At 35.9% G+C, this 23,994-nt stretch overlaps 1 protein-coding gene across 5 annotated transcripts in view; it reads right to left on the bottom strand.

Annotated features, from left to right (window-relative positions):
* The window catches only part of SEMA3A (semaphorin 3A), a 329,677-nt gene that overhangs the window by 89,370 nt on the left and 216,313 nt on the right, over window positions 1-23,994 (bottom strand). For all 5 annotated transcript variants that reach the window (XM_066981865.1, XM_066981753.1, XM_066981908.1 and 2 more), the window contains one exon: window positions 10,979-11,098. In XM_066981865.1, coding sequence (XP_066837966.1) covers window positions 10,979-11,098 — 120 coding nt within the window. The remainder of the gene's footprint in view (window positions 1-10,978; window positions 11,099-23,994) is intronic.

The raw sequence follows: 23,994 nt of genomic DNA, 5'->3' as shown, positions 1-23,994 counted from the left end.
GATCTGTAGTACAGAAAGAACTGCTGTGATCCCTTAGAACGATTTCCAACATCACATAAGCAGTAGGCATATGGGACTAGCACAAATATTTAAAACACTGCCTGTTTCATTACTATTCTTAATAGTTACTATTCTTAATCTACCACAGTCTTCCAACAGTAAATTGATTAACTATTTATGGCAAAATATAGAAGTACTGATGTATAAGGAAAATGATTATTAAGGCCATACACTCTCTATTTGCCTGTTATTTCTAGATAATTTAATGCACAGTTCCATGTTCCTCCCCTGCACAAAATACAATCTGAAACCCATGACCTCTTCCTAAAACTGGATTTTCTTCCTAGTGACAAGTACTATTGCAGCAATCAAGCACTCATTCCTGTACTGGGACTCATATTCCCATAAAAACACTGTTTAAAGAAGGATGAAGTATTTTTCTCTCCTGTCAGACTTTTAGGATCTTGAAATACCTGATTGTTAATCTATGTCATCTTACGCTAGCAAAACACGATGAAAAATGATGAAAGATCGTGTACCAACAAAAAACGTTGTTCTTATGTTTTTAAAGGTATTTTGAAAAGTTAAAAAGTGATACAATGTTTAATCTGCTCTGGTTTTGCAGGGATCCTCTTGCAGCCATGTTCTCCATAAGTATGGCATATATGAGATTTTTATTCATTATCTCATATAAATTCTCTCCTCAAAAAGGAAAGTTCTAATCATTAATCAAAGCATCAGTCTTTACCATTATTTTCCTCCTGGACTGTGAAATAGTGGTATTTTATGATTTGAACTTATTTCAATAGTAACAAATTTTAGATGTTCTTTCTATTACACGGGGCAGAGAAGAAACTCAGTTTTCAAATCTTGTAAAGGCAAGAAGGCATCTGGAAAATATTATGAAAACATTTTCACATAAATATGAGTCTGTCCATAAAAATGGAGATGGTCAAGATAGAAAGAGAAGAAAAGTTATTTACTATTCCACCAGGCAACCACTGGAAATACCTATGCACTGCTATTTACTCACAGAAATAGTAGCTTCACCTGCAGTTGTTCTGCTTTTTATCAAAGGAGAAATAAGACTAAATCACTGTAGAGAAGCCAATTTTGTCATGCCAAATGCAGCTGTTGATGAAAGGAAGAGTTGTAAAGGGTTTTTGGAAGCACACAAAGTGGGCCTCCCATTGTTGGAAAGCTACTTTTTCTTTCCTGAATCTGTTTGAAAGGTTGCTTTTAAATCCATTAAATCCAAGATGAGTGTTCTCATCTTTCCTTTGGGGAAATGCTCCCTTTCTGTGTATTCTGACTGGCTGAGACTCTTATAGCCAGATACAATATCAGGAGGAGGTTCGGGGGAAAAGCTTGGGCATGAGCAAGCTCAGCCATTGTGGTCGAGCAGGCTGCACCACTGCCAAGCACAGCCTGCCCCATCTTATCCAGAGACTGACCTCAAGCCTGTCACTGTGCATGCATACCATTAAGCACAAACACACTGTGAATATGCAGAAAGGATAAATATGAGACTGGTCTGAAAGCATGAAAATGGACAATGTTTTCAGCGATGCTGTTTAAAAGGTACATGCAAATTCTGTGAGCTGAATGTATCCCACAGCCTTTAAAAATCAAGTCTGAAAAGCACTTCACTATACATCAGCTCTCATAAAATTTTAGATACAGTCCAAAGAAGTCAATTAATGTCAACAGGCTCCTCGTTAGATCCTTTCATCTGATTATTTACTATATGCTCTGGTTAGTTTGTGGTTGTGCTTTTCACAGCTCCATGGTCTATATGTGGAGCATCATGCACAGCTGAAATCTGCTGCATTGTGATCTTGATTGTTTAAAGCCTGGTTGACAAGATGTTTGCATTGAGCTACAAACACAATACAGTCACTTCCTTCAGCTGCAGAAATCACACTTAAAATGGGATTCTTCTCCATGAGGTCAGGCCCTGTCAAATGGAATTTTGTGACATGGATCCCACAATGAAAAATGTTGCTTTGACGCTGACTTATCCAGATCTGTGCTTGGTAACACCCTCTTTCAGTTTTGCTTCCTCCTGAATCTCTAAATCAAGAAATAATTCTATTTATAAACAATTTCCTTAATTAAGGCTGTCTACAATGTATACTGGGTTTCTATTGGTTTTATTTTTTTATTTTTCCCAACAGATGGTGGTTTGTTATTTTTTTTCTCCCCCATGTTGGTTGAGAGATCAAAGAATTCAGCCATACTTGTTTTTTTATTTCAGGAGGTATGCGGATGAAATTTTACATATGTTGCATGACTGTGAAGTTGGGTTTTCAATTGTTACTTTAACAAGAGTCAAATGTTGAGCTTCTGTTCTACTAGAAACACTATAGGCTCTGTGATGAATGCACATAATACTACCACCAAGAAAACTGGATCTACATCTTAATCTGGTTGCCATCTCTCTAAATATTACAACGTAAGTTTGTAATGAATTAGGAAATTGTATTATCTTATGAGGTATTATTTTAAATGAGGTAACAATGTGCCAATGGAAATATTTACATTCTGGAAATGAATAATTAATCATAACATCCTTTAATTGATAGAAGAAATAATTAACATCCAAGTTCAAATAGTGGATGTATTCTCAGCTTCTCTGGTAGTGATCACAAAAACTAATATTTTTAAAACAACCATTTTTTTATTATATTTTTATTTCTTTTTTCTATGACTATATAAATGAGCAAATCTCTGTCTTAGTTACATCTCTATATCTCATTCAGGACTTCACTGAAGACAACTGTTACATGGAAATAAACACCCCAGATTTAAAAATAAAATAAAAATTAGGCCAAGATCCTAAGAGTTCCTTAAACATGAATCATGCATTAGCTGAACATATTTGAAGTTATCTATCCTTTCTGTGATGTGGTCTTAGGGAATGGACTCATAAAGGAGGTTGGTACATGTGATATACAAGTGAAAATCCACTCGGCAGTCTTGCATGTGCACGTGTACACACTCCACTCAGTGAATTTCCTTCCGTGGAGGCCTCTTTCTATCTCACTTTTTTTTTTTCCTCCCCTTTAGCAGCATAAACAAAAGTTTTCCCACAGCTCTGAGACTCATTTCTTTGAACCTAATGAATATGTCGCCTGGCTTTAGTTTCTCATTCATGGAAGTCATTCAGCTGTGGCATACTGTATACAGTTCTCCACTGTAATCAACCAGCATTTGTCAGCAACAGAAGGCCAAAAGCAATGTACATTGGGGGAACAATGGTCTTCTCAGTTATCTCAGTGGAAGCGTGCTAGAGCATAGATTGCACTCATTAGGAGGCAAGGGGTTCAAAATCGACACTACACTTCATGCTAGACTCTTTTTGCACTGAAATAATCTAAAAGTTTCTCTGTTACTTTGTGTGAAGGATTTTTTTCCTTCCTTTTAAGTATTGGAGGAGAATACACAGGATCTCATACTACAAAATTTAATTTTATGGCATTGCTTGTCTCTAATGATCAGGCCAGACCCACAGAAACACTGATGCTCTCTATATAGACCGTATTCTTACCAATTCTCTTTCATTTTAGGGAAGTTTTCAATTGAAACCAAACTGCAGAGTGCCAGAACATCACCTGTGGAGTGACTTTCATTTACATTTTCTTTAAAACGTATAAAGTAATATGGATCCGATAGGTTTTGCTTGTTTGTTTGTTTGTTTGTTTTTATCTAAGAAAGAAAGCAAGACTGCCTTAGCAATTTGGATATATTTATCAAGTCCTAAACAAAAGTTAGTTGCTGAATAGTTGAACTGATCAGACTTGAATAATAATAGGGCATTCATTAGTGTTTTCTGCTATGCAGAAATGGCCCTTGCAATTGTATATTTCATGTCTTTGTTCTGCTTCTCTTCATACCTTACACCTCCCCTCTGTATGAGAGTAAAGAACTGTGCTTCCATTTTGACTAAGCCAATTAAGTCTGTAGACTGAGGAATAAAGATGAAGAAATAAAATAGCCAAACACAGTGTTTTGACTTGTGATAGTTTTAAAACTTGATTTCATTTCCTGCATGTAAATGTTCAACTTGTAAATCTCAGACTGAACCTCAGACATAATTACTGATTTTCTGTCACTTTAGACATGAATAGATTCCAAACTGGTTAGGTGTAATTACGAACTATGCAAGGGCAGAACTGAATGCATTAAATGCATTAAACAACTGAAAACCTAAGGTGTTCACATTTCCTGTGAATGATTAAAGCATGACCCCTTTGCTAAATACTCCCCCTCAAAAGGTATTAGTACTGTATCTGAATTTTTAGATACTGAACCAGGTCCTTTGCATGTATATGATTTTGAGTAGCCCTATTCTTACAAATGTACATTTTTGTTGCTAAATTGAAAACAAAATGAATCAGCTGGTTGTCAAATATTCAGCTGCCATAAAGGCACATCCTTCTTAATTGACTACATCAAGAAAACGAACACAGGCTGCAAATTTACTTTTAACTGCGTGGTTTACACTGAAAGTTTACTATGTATTATAATTTGTATTGGAAAATAAATCCCTATCTTGTTAAACCAGGATACAAAAAAAAAAAAAAAAAATCTCAACATTTTTCCCTTCAGTATCTCACTTTGCTCAGGATGAAACCTCAGTAGTAGCTGTGTAGCTTAACAGGGAGGGGTAGGAAAGATGTCAGCCATTGCTACCACGTGGGCTATTCAGTTTAGAGAAGTTTACCTCATAAATTAAACTATTCCAGAAGCTGAATTAACATACAAAGCCTTATAATTCTATTTGAAAAGATCTACTCTGGAAATAAGTTTTTATTGGAATTGTCTTTTGGTTCAGGATGACAGAATGAAGTTTTGAAAAATCTGAGTTTTATTAACTTCTCTTTTAGCAACCAAGGGTTCAAAATACAACTAAAGTCAAAAGAGATCTGCAATGCATTCAAAGCCAGGCCTTCATAAATAAGAGGCCTTAACCATCAACCTGATTCATATTTGTTTACAAAGAGGTTTATGGAGTTTTTCAAAAAGTCTTTTAAATGGGAATCAAATTACCTCTTCGTGTTGACCTTCTACATCTGTAACTTTATCACAAGATAATATCATGTAACAAGAGGTGCCATTTGGGACACAGCACTCAGTCTGTAAGAAATACATACTGTGCAGTGGTGCTTTAAAATGTGTAGAGCTTCCAACAACATATCCTTATGGAAATGGTTGTCAAACCTTGCCAGAGAAAATGACAAAGGATTATCATGATCTCTGTCCCCTCCCTGTACTCCTGCAGTAAATACTGTCTTCGGGTCATTGGAAAGTTCCCTTGAAAGTTCCATATCCTTTCCCAACCAATCATACAGTGAATTATGGCTTGGAAAAAGAATCATATGCTATACATAGCTACATATAGCTGCATATACATATACTACGTACTTCTTACATGCTAGGAAGCACATGCTACAGCTATGCCAAGATTTATTCTTTTTGACAGTGGAGGTAAATTGTACATGTGTGAAAAGCCTGATTCTATGCAAAGAGTTTTCATACAGAGTAGCCTAATGGTCTGGAAATCAATATAATATGGAGCAACAGAAGTGATGGTTTGCAGATCCAGCAGACCCCAGAGAAATCAAACCCTTTTATTTTGTGATTTTGGCCACTGACCCTGAGAGATGCCTGGACAGATGTGTGCCTAATGCTGACTGCCCTATTACCTACCAACTTTTGCAAGCCTGAACCACCATTACAGCAAAAAATTTGAGTATCTGTAATTTTCCAATATAGCACAAACCATTATGAAATGTTTTCCTTTTTTTTTTTTTTTTAATGCTCTAAGAAGTGTTTACACTATACATAAGCCAGAGATGTGGCGTTTCAGGTTTTATTTTCATGTAATATACTAACTGAATCTATATTAGTCTGAAAGGTACAAGCATCTCTGAACTAAAATAGGCTGCTACTGCCTGCAGAGTAGATATTCCTTTATTGGCATTTCTCTGTGATTACAGTCATGCTTAGACTGGTATGTCACAAATAATTGTATCAAATAATTCCTGTATCACAATGCTATATCCTCATCTCAAATGAAGATCATCCTTTAGCAATCTCCCTTCCCTTCTTATTTTCTATAAATATTTGATAAGCATATAAAACTACATAAAGGTACAATTAATTAGAAGGGAAGCCAATTAGCCTGAATTGATTCTTAACTTAAACTATCATTTGCTCAAATGTTTCACTTAAAAACCACTGTTCAGAATCTTAACTGATGTAAACTGACACAGCTTTGCTGTCTTCAATGAAGTTAGGCCAATTTATGCCACATCTGCTGCTAGTGAAGTCAATGTTTCACCCTGGATTTTATATTAGATAATGAAACACAACATGTTTTCTACCAGCAGTAGCACTGGTCCTTCAAGTAATGGGTTCCTTCAAAGTCATTCTTTTAGGAAAAAAAAATAAAAAAAATCCCCCCCCAAAAGCTTTTCCATCACTATATACATAAATAAGTATAATATACACATACTTATATACAGACAGACAGATAAAAAGGCAGATGTATAAATGCATAAAACAGGATGTCCATTACTTAGAAAATGCACTCTAGACCTCTTCTAATGTGAAGTACAGAAGAGGAAAAAAAAAATGAAGAAGGTATAATTCAGCAAAATTTTATGAGTTGAACTAAAGATGTTTAAAATACACAGAGACCGGAAAAAGCAAATATGTTACAGGTGGTAGCATTATATAACTTCATATGCAATAACTTAATGTTTTATGTACATCATAAATCTGAACTAAGCTTAGAGCTTCTTTATTGATTAAGAATGAGAAATAACCTGCAAGTAAAGTGATCCCAGATCTTTTAAGTTCATCCAGTTAAAAATGAGTTTTAATCTGTTGGACAATGACAAGAAATTTGGAATTAGGAGACAGTAAAAGAAGCTGGGTTAGTTCTTCAGACAGCATCTATTGATTTACCTCTGTTGAAGAAACCCTAATGTATTCCTGCTGAAGATCTGGCAAACAGTTTAGTACAGCTCTTTGCAGTGCCTGTCTTTAGTGTTAAAAAAAAAAAAAAAAAAAAGGCACTCTCTATACTTCCACCTGTACGTAAGGGTTAAGTAAATGGAAAATCCTGTTCTTTCGTTAAACAGGAGTGTTCTTTGCATGTTCATACAAACTACCCCAAAGGCAACCCTGGGGAAATGGAACAGGGCTGCTTCCCCCTGCTCAGGCACGCACAGGCAGGTGCATTTTGCATCCTGTTGTGATTTTCTAGTGGGTTTAATGCACCTCTGTGTCTCCCTGCAGTTGGATGTGTTTCTTTCAAGCACAGATCTGACTTGTGTAATTTTGCAACCGTAAAGACAACATTCCTACACATTCAATCCTGTTTCCTCAGAAGTCAGTGGGAGCAGAACATGGTTCTACTAATTGCTTTCTTGTATTTTGTATTACTCAATTGTAGCAATTGCTTTCTTGTGCTATATTGGGTTATCTAGAGAGAATGCCACTTGTTGCCTAACAAGCCCCTGAAGCTGGTTTAGGTGTCTGTGTTAGGTCATCTCAATTAAATTCAGGGATGTACACTGTAGCCATTTGCATATGAACCAGTTTGCCCTATTCAGTGAAGGTACAAATATAGACTCTGCAGTGGATGATCTCAAGGTTTAAATTAGGTTCTCCTCAGGTATTTTGTGCATATACACATGCTATGTTCTCTCTAAATATGCTCTTTCCTGCTTACTCATGCCTTACGTGCTTAAAGTCTATTCAAACTTTAGCTTTATTCTTCTCTCTAAATACTGTGGTTATTCACTCCCACATCTGGAATGGATTTAAGTACAGATTAGTCTGCTTTACTCCTTAGAATGTGGTGTAATTCACAACATATTACACTGTATACATTTGTGCAGATCATTTTTAATCAGATGCACAGCATGCTGTTCATATCCTTTTACCTTTTTATTATTATTTCTCATACTGTACTTCATCAAACTCAATTAGATCTGCCTAGTTTCATCACTAGAAATGGTTTTCTTCAAGTATGGAATGGGGCTGTAATATGCTGCTTCATATCGAAGAGATATTCAACAGATTTAACAATTCATACTCCCATTATTTTATGACTGTCACACAAAGCAATTTATTTCCTTTCCCAGTCATAAGAATTGTACCATATTCCTGCCCCCTGCAGCTTGCTCCAATTGCTTCTAGTGTCTTCTCTATCACTTCCCACTCTTTTCTTTAAATTTCATTTTTTCCATCTTCAGTTTGACACACACTAATTTCCACTCCTCCACCAGACTTGGACAGGTGGGTTCCATTCCGCCACCACATAAACAAGCAGTCTTATTAGACAGTAGGTACATTCCCGTACTATTCCCCTAATCAGTTCACATTTACCTCTTTAAGTGCTTGAAAATAAACAAGCAGATGGTGAAGTCAGCTAATTTTCCACAAGTGTTGTGGCAGAAAATGAATCTTCAGGAAATGTTTTAGATGGCAATTTTAAAACTCAAAATCAACCCTATGCTTTCACTTTTACTCTTTACCTTTTTTAGAATGTTAGGGAGGTATAAACTATACACAATACAGAAGCAGCGGCCCTTTGACACGTCCAGTGCTGCTGTCTGACATGACCACATAAACCAGCTGGCTCTTATAGATGCAGAGTGTAGGCCGAGGGGTTAACATCGTATCCCCCCGTTCTTTATGTCTCTAATAGCTGCTGTCAGTCAAGCACCCACCTCTTCCCTCTGCTTCTGCAGAAGACACACTGAAACTCCTGAAACTCCTGGCTAGGTTGTTGATGTTGTTCTGTAGCTAAGAGAAAGACAGTCCAGGCTGTTTTTCATTGCAAACTTAATTAATTAATTTACTTGTCCAATTACCACCTTTGTAAGGGACAGGACATAGACTATCACATTTGTCAAAGCACGAGAGTAGGTGGGTGCTAGTGCCTCCTCTCTGCCCCAGCTTCTCTCTGCACAGTAAGAACTGGACCGAGAAGGTAATGACTCTTCCTACACAATCATTCAGAGGATACAGAAACTTGTGCTAATGAAGGGAAAGTTAAGGGTGATTTCACTCATAGCTTAAACATGAAAGGGAAATCAGAAGCTATCAGTGACCATGTCAGTCCAGATGTACATTATCCTTTCCCTGGTTTGCAAAGCTGAAACAATGGTTCATGAGAATGATTTGGGCACATGGGGGCTAACAAACTTACTGCATAAATGACCAAAAAGAAAAAAGCAATTATTTAGATTTTATTGATAGCTATGGACCGATAAAAGGAAGCTAAAACAAACATCCTCTTTCAGCTCAAGGGCCAAACACATCATTGACTCAAGTCTTTCAAAACATTGAATGTTAAACCAAGGTTGGATCCGGCCTCTCATCTCTGATCATCCTTTCTATAAATCCTTCATAAAGTGTGTGTTGGTTTTATGGCACAGTCATAAAACAGCCACATGTAGAAGTAAATGACCTCATACCAGCTATCTCTCTGCAGATAGATTCACTTGGCAGATAGCCAAGGTTTGATTGACACACATCTTACGGAACTAGAGTTAATTAATATGTCTACCAATTCCCAAATGGATCTCAGGAAGCAGAGAATCTGTTTAATGCAGTAAGCAATGACATACTGTGTGTGGTCAAGAGACAATCACTAATTGCCAAGAATGCATTCTGGAATAAAGCATTAATGAATATATATATATAAAAATAATAAAATGAAAAATAAAAAAATAAAAACCCTTCTACTTTGCAGCTCCTTTATTCCTTTAAAACCTTATGTTTAGAACATTAAAAAGACTCATATTTCAAACATCAAAAGACATTTTTATAGAGAAAAATGGTTTCCAGACTATAAAGTCAACACTCAAAATGTCTGCTAATTTTTCTAGGAGAAGAAATTCTGATTTTTAAATAACAGAGTTCTCATTCATTTAACAATGATGTCTTTCTATTCAGAGAAATCTGAAAACCTGAATTGCAAAACCATAAGGTAAGTTGAAAGAACTGTTCTTCAGAGAACACAGAAGCTACAAGTAACATAACTATGGATTCACCAATAAAACATATCCTTAAATGAAGTAAGTGAGTGCTGAAAACACATCAGAGTCTGGCTGCTAAACTGAAACAGTCCATGGAGCAACACTTAGGTTAGCTGGACTGAAAGTACAATAAAGTGGATTTACTGATATTAAGTACTCAGATTAATAGGAAAATAAAAGTTTTGCTTTTCTGGAAAAAAAAAAAAAAAAGATTGAAATTAAATCAACTGCAGGAGCACAAAGACATTCTAGTCTAATCTGCAGCCAGGAGGAAAATCAGCATGGCCCTATTGCTTTCTGTGGGTGATACTGTTTTTCACAGAAGACCATGCTTATGTAGTTATGACAATCACTGAAAAAATATTACAAGAACTATGCCATCCCTTCTGCAGTACTAAGCAAAAGTCAGAAAAAAAAAAAAAAAAGATATTAAAAAAAATGGGGAAAAGAGAGGAAAAATTATTCACTTTTCACCAAAAAAAAGTAAGGAAACAAAACGTAGGTCACATATGAAAACATGTTGACGTGTTAGGACAAATCTGAGAAGTGGGATTTATGAAGGCGTAGCACTATTTTAATTCCCAGATGGGAGAAAGCTGCCACGGTGTCAGACTGTACTCTGTAGTAGGAGACTAAAGGACAAAGTTGGCCTCAGAATAAATGCACAGGCTGAACTACGAACGAGGCAGAATGGGCTCCTTGGTATTTACTTAAGAGCCAGGCAGAAAGGATGCCGTGTGGGAGAGAAAAGCACAGATCTGGTTGTGATTTATCAATCAGCACCAGAGTCTGGTGAGAGCAGGTCCTACCAGATCCACTCACTGAGCTGCAGAAAAGAGTGAGAGTATTCTGACAGAGGGCTCATGGCTAAACACCAATAAAGATTAAACAAGAAATATTGTTTTAAGATAATTTACCTCAGGATGGCTTCCAACTTCAATATATGTGCACACTGGATGAAAAGCCCCCGTTCCACAGGCATACAAGTGGGTTTGGTTATAAGTCTTGAGCACCTTGATGAAATTAGCACATTCTCTCTGCAAAGAAAAGGAAAAAAAAAAAAAAAAAAGCATCCTTGAAGTTAATTTGGTGATTATGACTAATGGGAGTGCTTTCTGTGTTGTGGATTTATGGCTGAATGAACAGATTTTAAAGGTGTGATCATTTCAAGCTGTTTATAAGCATGTTTAGCACTAAGCATTTAATAAACAGCCTGATTTAGGATCTCATTTAAATATCTTTGGTTGCCATTTAATAAAGCATCCAACCCTGAACAAAAAATTATACAACAATTTTCCTCGTTTGTTTCAGACACTCTTCATCTTTGTAATTTATGGCATTGCCGTGTTTGTAAGACAAAACCCATTTATAGAAATGTGTCAGAATAAAATAATGAAGAAAAATGGACCAACTGTTTGCTTGTATTCAATTAAGTAACAATTAGAAAAAAAAGATGGGCCAGATGGAAGGAGTTGATGAAAAATAAATAATTGATATAACATTTCTACCAACATATGAATGCTGCCTCGCCCCCATTGTCTATGTTTAGGGACCAGTTTTAGAAAGATGAATACATACGCTTAACTTTATTGGAACTGTTTATGACCCCTAAAATATAAGCTTTGCATATTCCACTTGAGTAAATTATCCATCACGAGTAATTCTAGTCCTCAATATTTAAAAATGTTCTAACAGTCCCTAGCACAAACATAATCTCTTATCTGTTAGTAAAAATGTTGTTATTAATGCCTGTTATTAATGAAATGTTATTAATTTCCATATTAGAATGCAAATGTCTGATAGTTAAGATTTTTTTTTCTTTATTTAATCTTTCCATTTCCACCAGGTCTAACAATGAAAGTAAATGTCAATGTCTGTGAATCAGTCTACTAACACAATTTTATAATGGATTTCAAATAGGAGAAAAATAAGAACATTAAAATAGAACAACCATTTCCAGTAAAGTTTGTGTAAAAATAATGGAGGAAACTTTTCAATGTATAGTTGGTGCCTTTTTAGTATAACACTCAGTTTTACCTCTCCAAGTAGACCAGGGCCCATGGAAACACCACTTTAGCTACCACCTCTACAGAGATCTCATTGACTGGCATCATCTTGCTCTGTAACTTGCTTACTAATTAAACCAGATAATCTCAACCAGAAAATTATGGCTCTGCCATGAAAATGCATGTGCAATTTGAGGCATGCCTTAGGCCACCACTGAGAAAAGCAGTGAATTTATATAAAATACTGATTCCCTGCTTCACGTAATGGACTGCACCAAAATGACTTTGCTCTTCCAATTTTATTGTTTATTTGCATAACAGTTAATGGCAAAGTACTAAAAAGAGCACTGTAGAGAAAAGTCTATAGAATCCTATGTCCTTGGCTTACTGCTGACAACCTAAGTTATCTTTCCAACTGAGATGGAAGAGAAAACATAGAGATAGTTAAAGTAATCCAACAGGAAATTGAAAGAAATAGAGATGGATGTTACCAGGGGTCTCTCTTAATTCTTTCCATTCTGACCTTTCTTAATAAAAACACACACAAATTCTGGTTCATACATATTCTTCCTCCCACATATATAAACACGAGCATACATTTATTACATATATTCACATGCTGCTTTTCACTGTCACAATGGTAGAGTACTAAACAAATACCTGGCATAAATCATCAAAATTACACTGTATGTTTCTATATTGTTCTTAATACTATTGTCCTTTGTTCTTATTAGTAAAAGAACTATGGAGAACCTGTGAAAATGTATTACTAATTCAAAACCTGCAAGAGTAAAAATGAGCAAATACCATAAATTCACATAACATTAAAAATGAACAAAATTGAAGCAGATCCTTGCATAAACTCTGATATTCTGTGTTCCAGCTGAAGCATCAAACATTGACACTGCATAATTTAAAACTGACCAATGGTTTGTGCATTATTAAAGCATCCAGAATTTTCTTCCTTAACACTGTATCTGGTCAAATATAATCACACATCTGTTTCAGTAGGACTGTGTTTTGCCTTGTCTGATTTGATATATCTTGATTTTAGAAATGTCTTTGTGTTCTACTATTTAAGAATTGCCTACCTGAAGAACATGAAATGACAGAGGCCAATGGACACACACCTTTACAAAACGCTGTGAGTACGTGGGCTAGATCCACAGCCAGGGTAAATTACAATTTGTTTTGCTGATTTCAGTGGAGCTATTCTGATTTATAGCAACACAGTACCTGTGACTCTATAGGCATTTGCTAAATACTGTTCATCTTCATATACTATACAGCAAGAAGGTTTTAGATAGCTAGTATTTTAAACATAAGATGGAAAACCCTTCTTCAATTCTGGGCAGAGCCTTCTTTGATTTCTTTGGAGGGAAATTAAGAAAAATTCTACCAGCTTCACTGAATTATTCCAGATTAGTCTGTGGTAGGAAGGAGAAGAAAAAAAATAGTTTAACTTTTTCCTAACCATATTTTTGCTTCAACTGTTGAGCTTCGATTGTACTGTAACTGAGTTTATATCAGTAGAATTACTATTTCCATATATAATTGCTCATATTATAAGTGATTTGGTTTATTCATCCCTGCCTTTAAGCTCTCCTAAATTCATTGTGCAACACATTTTTTATTATAGATGTCTGAGAAATACACTACCTAGTTAAACAATGGGGAAGGTAAATACTTACAGCAATAAACCTTTGACTATAACAAATAAATTTGTATAACATTTAAAGTCCCTAGTCCAGCTCAGACTGGTCATATAGCTTCTCTGTGTTTTATAGCTGCATAAAGGAACCATTAAGATCCATTCAGTAAATTCTCATACACCTCCCTAACAGATTAGGTTTCTTTATATATTTTACATGACTGTAAAAAAATAAATAAAGAGGGGTATTAAACCACAATAAATGACATCAAAGTAAAGTTGAAGTTCTGATTTAAGCCCTTGTCAACTCAGGAAGTTCAAAGTGAAATTTCTGCCCTGCCTGGGAGACAGGACTATTCTCACTGGAACAATAGCAACAGTCTCTTTGATTTCCATTGCAGTGTAATCAGAGGCCTTCCTTTGCCTAATTGTGCTTAAGTACAGCTGCACAGATACAGCACGATGTGTGGAAATGTCATTGTACCTGTGAGTTTGTGAGTGATACATTGAGCAGAATAAGAGTTTGCTCTGTGAAGGTGAATACTTGGTTTTACCAGTGTATGTGACTCTGGGAAAAAATAATAATAATAATAATAAAATCTATACTGTAACTACTTTAACAGCTCTCCATGATTCATTCAAACTCCAAATTTCAGCATACATGTATGCTAAAGAAGATATTATGATCAGAGAAACTGTGTGCTTTGAGAAGACTTGTGTCTACCACTACATGAGACTGGGGTGACTGACTCAGATGTCCAGGATCTGTTTCCCCAAACCTGCCCTGGCTTCACAGCTTGTGCAGTGGTATTCAGCTGAGAAATCTGGCATTCAGCTCTGCCGGTCCCAACACTGGTGGCTACATCAATTTGACTACAAAGCAACCACCAACCACCTTGGCTGAAGGCCTGGAATGACTTGGTTGTCTCTAACTGGGCTTGTCCTACTTGCAGCCACATCCCCTGCTGCCAGGCCCTCAGGCCAACACTATATTTTTAGTATGAAGGTCCATGCCAGCAGGAGGCATTTCACTATATGGTCTCAGAGTGTAAGATACTGGAAAGGAAGTGAAGACTACAAAAGAAATGTATCTTGGTAAATTACAGCATTTGGGAGAAAATATTCAGTGGAGGAACAGGAAGAAACCAAGAGCCAGCAGTTGTAATGATCAAATTATCAGGAAATTTAAACACTGTGTCCACACGTGAGTTCAGCCCCTGGTACCTTTGAATCCATTTTTGCTCTTCCCAGGAAGGGAACATTGTTTAAAAGGAACATGTTCTGGACAAATTCATATCCTTTGAATATTGTTGTTCTTCAAGTAAAACAGTTTAAGGAAGAAAATTAGACTTTCAAAAATTACTTTCTAGTTGGAAATTTATTTTTATTTTTATTTTTTAATATTTGAAAGCTGAGTGGAGTGGGAGTTTAAAACACTTCTAGCCTAATAATGTAAATGAATATTTGAAAATTAACACAAAGTTTGCAGAGTTCTTTGTAGGCAGGAAAATATAACTTGGATAGGTAATGAAAATACATTTTAAAAAGAGGAGTACTGGAATCACCATAGTGAATCACTAGAATTCTTCCACCTAATAATCCTGTTTCTTATAATGGATAGTTTCATATTAGGAATTTTCTTCTTGTCTGTATAAAGCTAAACACAGGTTTATGCCCTAAAGCTTGAGTTTATATATACATACATATAGCAGAAAGCATAAGTGATTGCATATGGTACAGAATGATTGAGGTAGACATTCAAAGAGAAAATTAGGTACATCATGTGGGAGTTACTGCAGTCCTGAAAACCCCCACTCATTTGTCTTGCCTAGTGCAGGAGAGGATTAATCTTCATTTATATTTCAATAAATAGCATAAGGTTTCCTGAGAGCTGTAGGTTCTGCCTTTGGCCTTGTGCTGAAGCATCTCTACCTTAAAATCTAAGCAGCTAAGCCCCAGCATCATGCCTGGAGACTCTTAGCGTAGTTTATGAGGTCTCTGTCTTTCTGTCCTGACAGAGGGAACTTCTTCAGAAAGCTATGATTTTTTATTATTATTATTATTATTTTTTCACCATGTAAATTCTGGAGCTGCTACTGTGATGACATGATTACCACTGTCCTCTAAGGCATGCCCAAAGAAATGGTTAGTGCTCCTTCTTGGTTATACTATGTGCTATACTGATAGTTTATTGAAATTAATGTAGCTAAAATCATTCCATCATACTAAGGTATTGCAGCGAAGGAACCAACCTTGCTGCAAGACCTCCTGCACTAAATTCTTATTTGTAGTACAAGTTGAGAAATTCTTAGATTGTCACTTAAAGTCAGAGTGTGAATTAAGGTCAAAGAGTTCCAGTGTGTCTGGACAGAGACCTTAAGTCTAAATTCCAAATCCTAATATTATATATTACAAATAAGGGCAGAGGGCCTGTCTTGAAGAGAAGATAAAGTATTAATTAAGCTTTCCAGCAGGACACCCACGATATGAATATCACTATGTCTGACACTAACCAAACATATACATTTAATTTTTGAGATTTCCAATATTTATGCATCAAATTGATAGAAAAGATTACGGAGAGAGAGATTATCCTGAAAAAATAAATTACAAAGAAAATGTCTGCAACAAAAAGCATAGGAGCCAAAAGCAGAAAGATTGAAAAACAAACACTACAGATATGTAACACTGATTAGACTGTGTTATGCAGACTTTTCCCGGACACTTACAAAAATAAAGTCCATCCATCTGTCAAAACATCTGCTCTGCATATGAAAATTAAAACTGAATTTAGGTGGTTTTTATGAGTTTCCAGTAATTATGTCTCCCCAAGAAGCCTGGAATTTACATCCTTCAGTCTGGATTACTGATGCAGCAAAGAGTTTTCAATTATATCTTTTTTTAAGGGGATGTTTAAGGAGTAAGTCCCACTGACTAATTAATATCCAGGCTTTTTTTTCCTTATTTTAAAGAAGATGTTTCTATTAAAAAACAAACAATCAAACAAATAGAAAAACCAGCATTGATGTCTATACTGCTTCACAGATATTACAGCAAATATAAGCGGACAGATTATGCAGGGCACTGAGTAAAAGGCCAAATAATCCATTACAGTATCATTAGCTTCAACAGTTTTCTGCTGATTTAATCCAGATAATGATCAGACCCTGTCATACATTCTTCCTTTATTTTAACCTTCCCACATGGCTACGTGATTAAAATATCAGGAGGTTTTGTCTAAACTGGATAGACAAGGGGATTTAAAGCTATCGTCTAACAGCTGGACAAACAAAACAAATACATGTTTTGTCTTTCAAATCAAATGAACAGTTTCCATATTAAGTCCCATGCATGAGTTTAATTAATATGTTTACTTTTTTTTTTTTCCTTCTGTCTAATTAGTTGAATTCTCAAGAGGCGAGGTCAGGAATCCATGGAGAGTAAGTAACCCCTGATACTACTGCTGTCATTCATATTTATCACACTGTTGAAAGATGTTCCCAAGTTATCAGGGAGCTTTTTCAATTCTTTCTTTTGCCGGTGGTCTACTGCCAGCTGCAATCAGTTCAGTCTGTATTAGCTAGGTATCTTTTTCAGTATGCAATAGCACTGTTTCAGGGAAAATACTTCTGGAGTGTTGGTGCAATAAATATATATTTAATCCCTTGTACACAGATGAACAGTTCTCAGCTAGATCCTGCAAACACTTTAGCACATCAGCAAGCATGTGCAAGGAAGCCCTCCTCAGTGTGAGCTCTGCAATGCATATGCTTTTACAGCTATGCATTTCATTGCTGCTTGCATGCAATTTTTTTAAAAATTATTATTATTTGGTAAATTGCAGTGAGATTATTTAAGAATTTGTACTGTTTCCCTATTTGTATTACAGTAGCACTTAAAAACATTGGTCAAAGAGTAAAGTCTGCTTAAAGAGGCCCAGAGTAGGCAGGGAACAGAGCAAATCATTCCAGTCCTGTTAAAATGCAATGATCCTTTTAAAATTTTATTTTATTGGAGTAGGCTAATTGGTAACACTGCTGCAAAACCACTGCTGCATTGGCAGTAATGGGAATATCTCCCAGTACTAGAAGCTTTGCACAGGGTTTGATGGGTGGGAAAATCATGCATGGCACCTGTACTCCATGAGATAACATTTCAAATGAACCTGAATAAGCACGTGTAAGATTTTAGAGTGGGGGAGGCCAGCAATGCACGCAGCTGGCATGAAAATATTTGCAGACTGTGATTTACTGCTGTGTATCTCTCAGAGTTTGGATCAATAACTTCATTTCCATCCCTCTTTTCTCATTACTGTACCTTGCAATCAGCAGGTTCAATGTTTTATGGTCCTACCCTCCGAAAATCTGTCTGCAGTGAAGTTAGTTGAGCAGTTGAAATACTGGGGTCTGTGTTACAGAGGGGATTTCTATTAACTTAGTTCTTAGGGATTCCCCATCAGTTAAAATCTGTTAAAATATATATATATCCAATAGAAACCTTGGATATCCCTTGGTAAATAAAATACCTAGTCTCTTTTATAAATCTATGTTATTTTCTGAACTGAATTCTAATTGTACTTTGAAGATCTTCAGTACGTTAGAGCTCTGAAAAAGCTGCCAGATCCTGAGATCCAGTGGCCCTTGCACTGTATTGTGATCTAGAGGATTTGACCCCTCCCGAGATGTCAGGAATGACACTACTCTTAGACATGGTCACCACTGCCAAAATTAAAGATGAATGCTTGATTAATTCCATATCTAGACTTTCCTTTGCTGTCAAGCCATGCCCTGAGAAATTTCAGACTGAGGGTGCTGATGAGGATTGATAAGACATTCTTTCTTGCTTGCCTAGTGCAGCTTACTGTACTTCCAGTCATCTTCCCAATTAAGTTATGCCTGTTATCTGTCTGATTTTTTGATATGACAAGAGTTCATGAGAATATTTAAAATGTATAATTTACTCAAGTTGCAGGATGTCTGCATGAATTTAAACCATTAAAGCATCAAGACAAAAAATAAGAAGCTAACTAACAAAGTATGTGATAAAAAAGCCACTAAAAATAAAGCAGATATATCCTGATTCCTTCAAGCCACAAACCTGCATGCCATATTAGAAAAGAGTCTAATTGTCAGCACACTTGCACAGCAGATGGAAAGCTCTTTGGCTTCCTGCTTTTCGTCAGTGAGGGTGAAACAAAAAATGACGCTGCCTGCCTGCCTTTCTGTCTGTCTACCTGTAAGGGTAGTTGTTCACTACTGATACTGTGGACCAAACACATCAGTTAAATAGGTCTTCAAAAAATTATTATCACTAATCATATGGCCTAGCAATTGCTTAAGGCCTTAAGAAGTAAAGTTTCTCCAAATTGTTCTGTATTCACTATGTCTAAATCAGAAGACATGTTTCCAGTCCATAAATCTTCATTTAGCAGATGCAGATAATAATTGTTCTAGACCTGTGAACAGCTAGACATATGCCAAGAACAAGCTGCAGTACAATATACCTGTTTTAATGACCATCTCATATTTTTGTACATCTGGTTAATGTGTAGTTAACAAGACAAACCAAAGTCTTTTGTGGAAGCAGTCCAGCAAAACTGTTTTCAGGATTTTGCAAAAATAACATGGTTGTTGTACACTGAACCCTTCCAGGAGCTTTAGCAAGAAACTTATTTTATTTTGAATTGTTATGTTTTTCAGGAGTATTTACTTCCTACAGAACAGAATTAAGTTATTTAAGTAACAGAAGAGTATTTCAGGAATAACTCAAAACATTGGGAAGCCTCGAGGTCAAATGGAAGACTGTCCTTTTCTTATCATAATTTTAAAACAAAACTGTTTTTGCTCTGTAGACTAAAGCTGGCCCACATTCTGGCCATGGCTTTATTAGAAAAGCAATGAACTATACTGCTTGGTTTCAACTCAGGCAGTCTCACCAAGCCCAGCAGCAATTTAAGTTGCGACCACAGTCTAGATCGAAAGAGTCTCTCCCAGCTATCTCTTCTATCTGGGTGGGGTAATCACCTGTCTCCTGGAGAAATCAGATTACATCCTGCTTTTCCGAATAGAATCAACACCTGCTAATTGGGTGGAGTATTTCAGACGAACAGGTTGCCAAGCCTGCTACATGCACATAAAGCACTTAGACTCCATATCAGTCAGCTTGTCTTTATTCAGCATTAGACATATCCTGTAATGACTTCCACTCACAGCCACCTAAAATAAATATACTCAAAGCCTCTGTGTTGAAAGTGAATGTATATGTGTGAACTGTTGAACGGAAGCAAAAGACTGTGGCATTCATAAGGGAGAGTTGCTTAGCAATATGTGGGCCTGTAAATAAAAACACTCTGTAAGCTAGACTATGAAGTTACATGTTTCTTATTGTGGGAATCTTTACATTTGGGTGTGGAAATTAAGTTATTCTGAAACCATAGAGAGATATTGAACTGGGACAGAAGCCTAAAATTCCCAGTCAGTAAAAAATTGGTACCAAATGGATTTATTTATTTGTTTGTTTGTTTGTTTGTTTATTTTTTGTGAGATTCATGACACTGAAAATAATCTAAAGTTTTGAAACATGTTAATCAGCAAGGGATTATCCAAATGGAAATCAACAGATAATTTGTTCTAACACAGATCATTTTGAACAGAGAGGAAAAGAAAAAAAAAAGAAAAAAGAAAAAGAAAAAAAGAAATGTACAGGTTCTTTCTTTATTTAGGGTTCTTAATTTTCTTGTTCCACCATCTTCAGAATACAAAACTTTCTCTACAGTAAAAAGGCTTTTTTAAAGAAGATTAGTTGACATGAAGATGTGGAAACTGAACACAGCATTAGCTTTGACATAGGAAATAATTATGTATCATTTCTTTGGTTATTTTAGGAACTTTCCCTATAACTAGTATTTAGTTCTTTTACTTATTCCAAAAGAAACAGACGATATTAAACTTGTGAGCAGCAGGGAGGAATTTAGTGGAACTACTGGTTGGTGTATGCGAGAAACTGCAGAAATAAAATTAGTTGTGGACTAATTTAACAGGGAAATAGTGATCACATCTTGAGTATAAAGGAACTGTGATATGTGATCTTTGAGAGCAGAGCTATACTTAAATTTTATACTGTACTTGCTTTTATTAAAGCTACAACAACCTAAAAATTGGTCTGTTCACTAAAATAGAAAGAACTTCTAGTAAACTCAGGGAAAAAAATGTTAATGATACCAAGAGAAACACCTTTCTCTAATTATGTGAGCTTCAGCCCGAAGCTCTGAAAGAAAACAGGGACTAAACATCTCCATAATTTTTACTAGTTATCCAGTTATGTGTTTCTCTGAAAAGAAATGTATAAAGGACAAATTTACTCTGTCCATCTTGAGATGCAATAAATCATAACAAGAAATTACCCAAAGTCATTTTAAAATAACAATGGCTGGTAACCCAGCTGCAATTAAAAGTAATTCTCAGACTTTGTGAAGGCCAAACTTGGGTTCATGAGGAACACATATTGATAGGAAACTAAAACCCATAATTTGGGGAACAAATTTTCCTCCATTTCTCGTTTACTTCCTGTTCTCTGCCCCTGTAACTTCATACTTCAAAGACAAAATGCTATTTCTGCAAGACTGCATTAAATCTGATGAATATAAAGTTTCCTTCAGAGGCAAATTTCTATAGTCACACCTATAAACAAAAAAATAAGCCAGAAATTGGAAAATTAGTTTTCTCTTTGATCTATGTCAATTTGTTCCCCACATTCAAAGACGTAAATGACTTCCTGTGATACATAAATGGGTAAACTATGAACATCTGAACAATTACTAACTTAATCCTTCCTCCGTGTAAGTATACAACTTGTTACCTTACAGTAACTGATTTGTCTTGGTAAGTTCATATAAAGAACATATGCAAATGTCTAAATGAACACAAGCTGTAGGCTCAACTTTTGAATGGACTCTGCCATAAATGAGGCTTTATGCCAGCAAGTGTCCAAAAACTAGATCTGGCACAGCCAGAATTTCCTGGGAAGGGGTATGTGTGTGGGGGGGAAATAATGTTAGAAATCTCCACAGAACTTTAAAAGAGTCCAGTGTATTATACTTCTTTTTTACCACACTCGGTTCACTTCTTCTAAGTGAAGGAACTGTAGGTTTGTTGTACTTTTTTCCCTTTCTGTCTTTCTATGTTTTGTTTATGCAAAGCAGTTCTATGCAGCAGCACAAAACTAACAAAATGCCTCACTCCCTCTTCTCCCAAATGGTAAAAAATGCTTTAGTAGGAAATCATGCCCACATTAAAGATTATGGACAAGGATAAGGAGTGAGAAGACCCCAAAGTAATAATTTCTTCCAGGATTACTGACTGGGACAAGTGATAGAATCAGAGAGGATATGCAGTGGCACTGTTTGTCGCCAAAGAGCTCAGAAGTCACATTTCTCCTTGTGGAAGTTAACACGAAGAGTAAATTCTGTTCTTAACCTCATTGGAGGTCCATTGCTTTGGATCTATTGCTTACCTTATCCCTTCCTACTCCCACGGGACGTGCAGCTTTCCCCTTTCCCCTTTCCCCAGGCTGGATGGTCCTGGGTCTGTATGCTCTATCAAAGGATTTCAGTGTTATGCCGGAGACAGGGAGCCAGAAAGAAAAAGGTTACGGTGATAAAAGTTGGTGATAGAAAAGCTAGATATCTGTCTGTAAATGTCCTCTAAAGGAAGAACACTGAAAGAAAGGGACGAACTTCTCTTTGGCACACACAAAAGGCCAGAGGTAATTTGACCTGATAAACTGTGACTATCAGATGAATTTAGAAGCAGGCTTTCTAGATCCAGCCAGCATTGTATATTTAATTTTCGGAATCCGTCTTCAGATCTTTGTTTACAATAACAGATGAAAAGAATTACTTTTGCTTTCTGCCTCTGTGTTCTTCTATTTTCCCTAAGGCAACAGGCAACAACAGTAATAAAATGAGTTAAAGGGAATTGTGCTCGTTTGTTGCCAACTTTGTTTTTCCAAAGTATCACCAGATATGGCTGAGGGACACTTGCTAAGTTACACACCACCTTTTTTTTTTTATTTTTTCCTTTTTCAATCAAATCATTGCACACATTGCTTTGGAAATGTTAATCTTCTTATGATTTAGGGAGGATCTGGAAAACTTTAAAGAAAGCAAAAATTTAGATGATACATGAACATTTTGGCTTGAGTATTATCTTAACAAATGAGATAGTGAACTAAATTACAGCCATGTGATCCTACCCACATGAATCATAAACTCAATGATTAAGCCACACTTAAATGCAAAGAAACAGAATATATAGCTATATTGTGTGTACTATGAAGAGTCTAACAATTCTTCCACACTGGGAATAGGTTTCTGATCTGAAGTGATTCCAAATCACCACCTAGTGATCTATCAAGTTTAAAATGTCAATCACAGTTGAATTCAGGTAAATGTTAACTAGCTAAAATCTAATGAGACTTAAACAGCTGACTTAGATGTCAGATGATGTGTTGATACAGAGAATTGTGCTGATACTGTTTAGCTATTAAGTGCGATGACATGAAAGTCTAACTCTGTGCGGACCTGTTTGTTTATGTGAGGGAGTGTATGGAGAAACTTGCTGGTACCAAGTAAAAAATCTTCATACTCTTTGTATCTGGTTGTATACCACCATTTAATTCTCACTAGAAAAATCCAAGGAAAACATGATTTCATATTATATGCAAGTCTTTTATAAGTACCTGTCATTGTTTATCTTGTTCTATGTGACTCTGTAAAACTACTCATTGAAATTTAAAGATTTAAACAACTCAAGGCCAAAAGGGACCATTTTAACAATTTAGTTTGTGCTGGGATATTTAAGAGTGGCTAAATAAATTAGATAGTCAAATCACACTTGAAAATAAAATCCTAAGGTACCCTTCAGAAGCACATCTTTGTAGCTTTCAAGTTGTAGAAATCTATCATACTCTTTAATTGGGATTTCTCTGATTATTTGTGTACCATGTTATGGTACTGTTATGGTGCTTTAGCCAAACCTAGTCAGAAGTGTATTGACTAGACAGTAGTCAAAACTTTTTAAACTACAGTAAATTAATAGTTTAAAGGACTAGAAGAGCTTTCCAGTCAACAAACTAATTATCTATCCCTTCCTGCAAAAGCAGCTAGTGTTTCTGGTAACATTTGTAAATCACTCAAGTTTTGGTTTGCTGGTTTATGACATCCCAGGAATGTCGAAGTAGAATTGTAGCTGCTTTTTTTTTTTTTTTTTTTTTTTTT

The sequence above is a fragment of the Anser cygnoides genome, chromosome 1, assembly GCF_040182565.1.
Source record: "Anser cygnoides isolate HZ-2024a breed goose chromosome 1, Taihu_goose_T2T_genome, whole genome shotgun sequence".
Lineage (NCBI taxonomy): Eukaryota > Metazoa > Chordata > Aves > Anseriformes > Anatidae > Anser > Anser cygnoides.
Note: the sequence above shows the minus strand (reverse complement) of the source record. Positions and strands in the feature narration are given on the sequence as shown.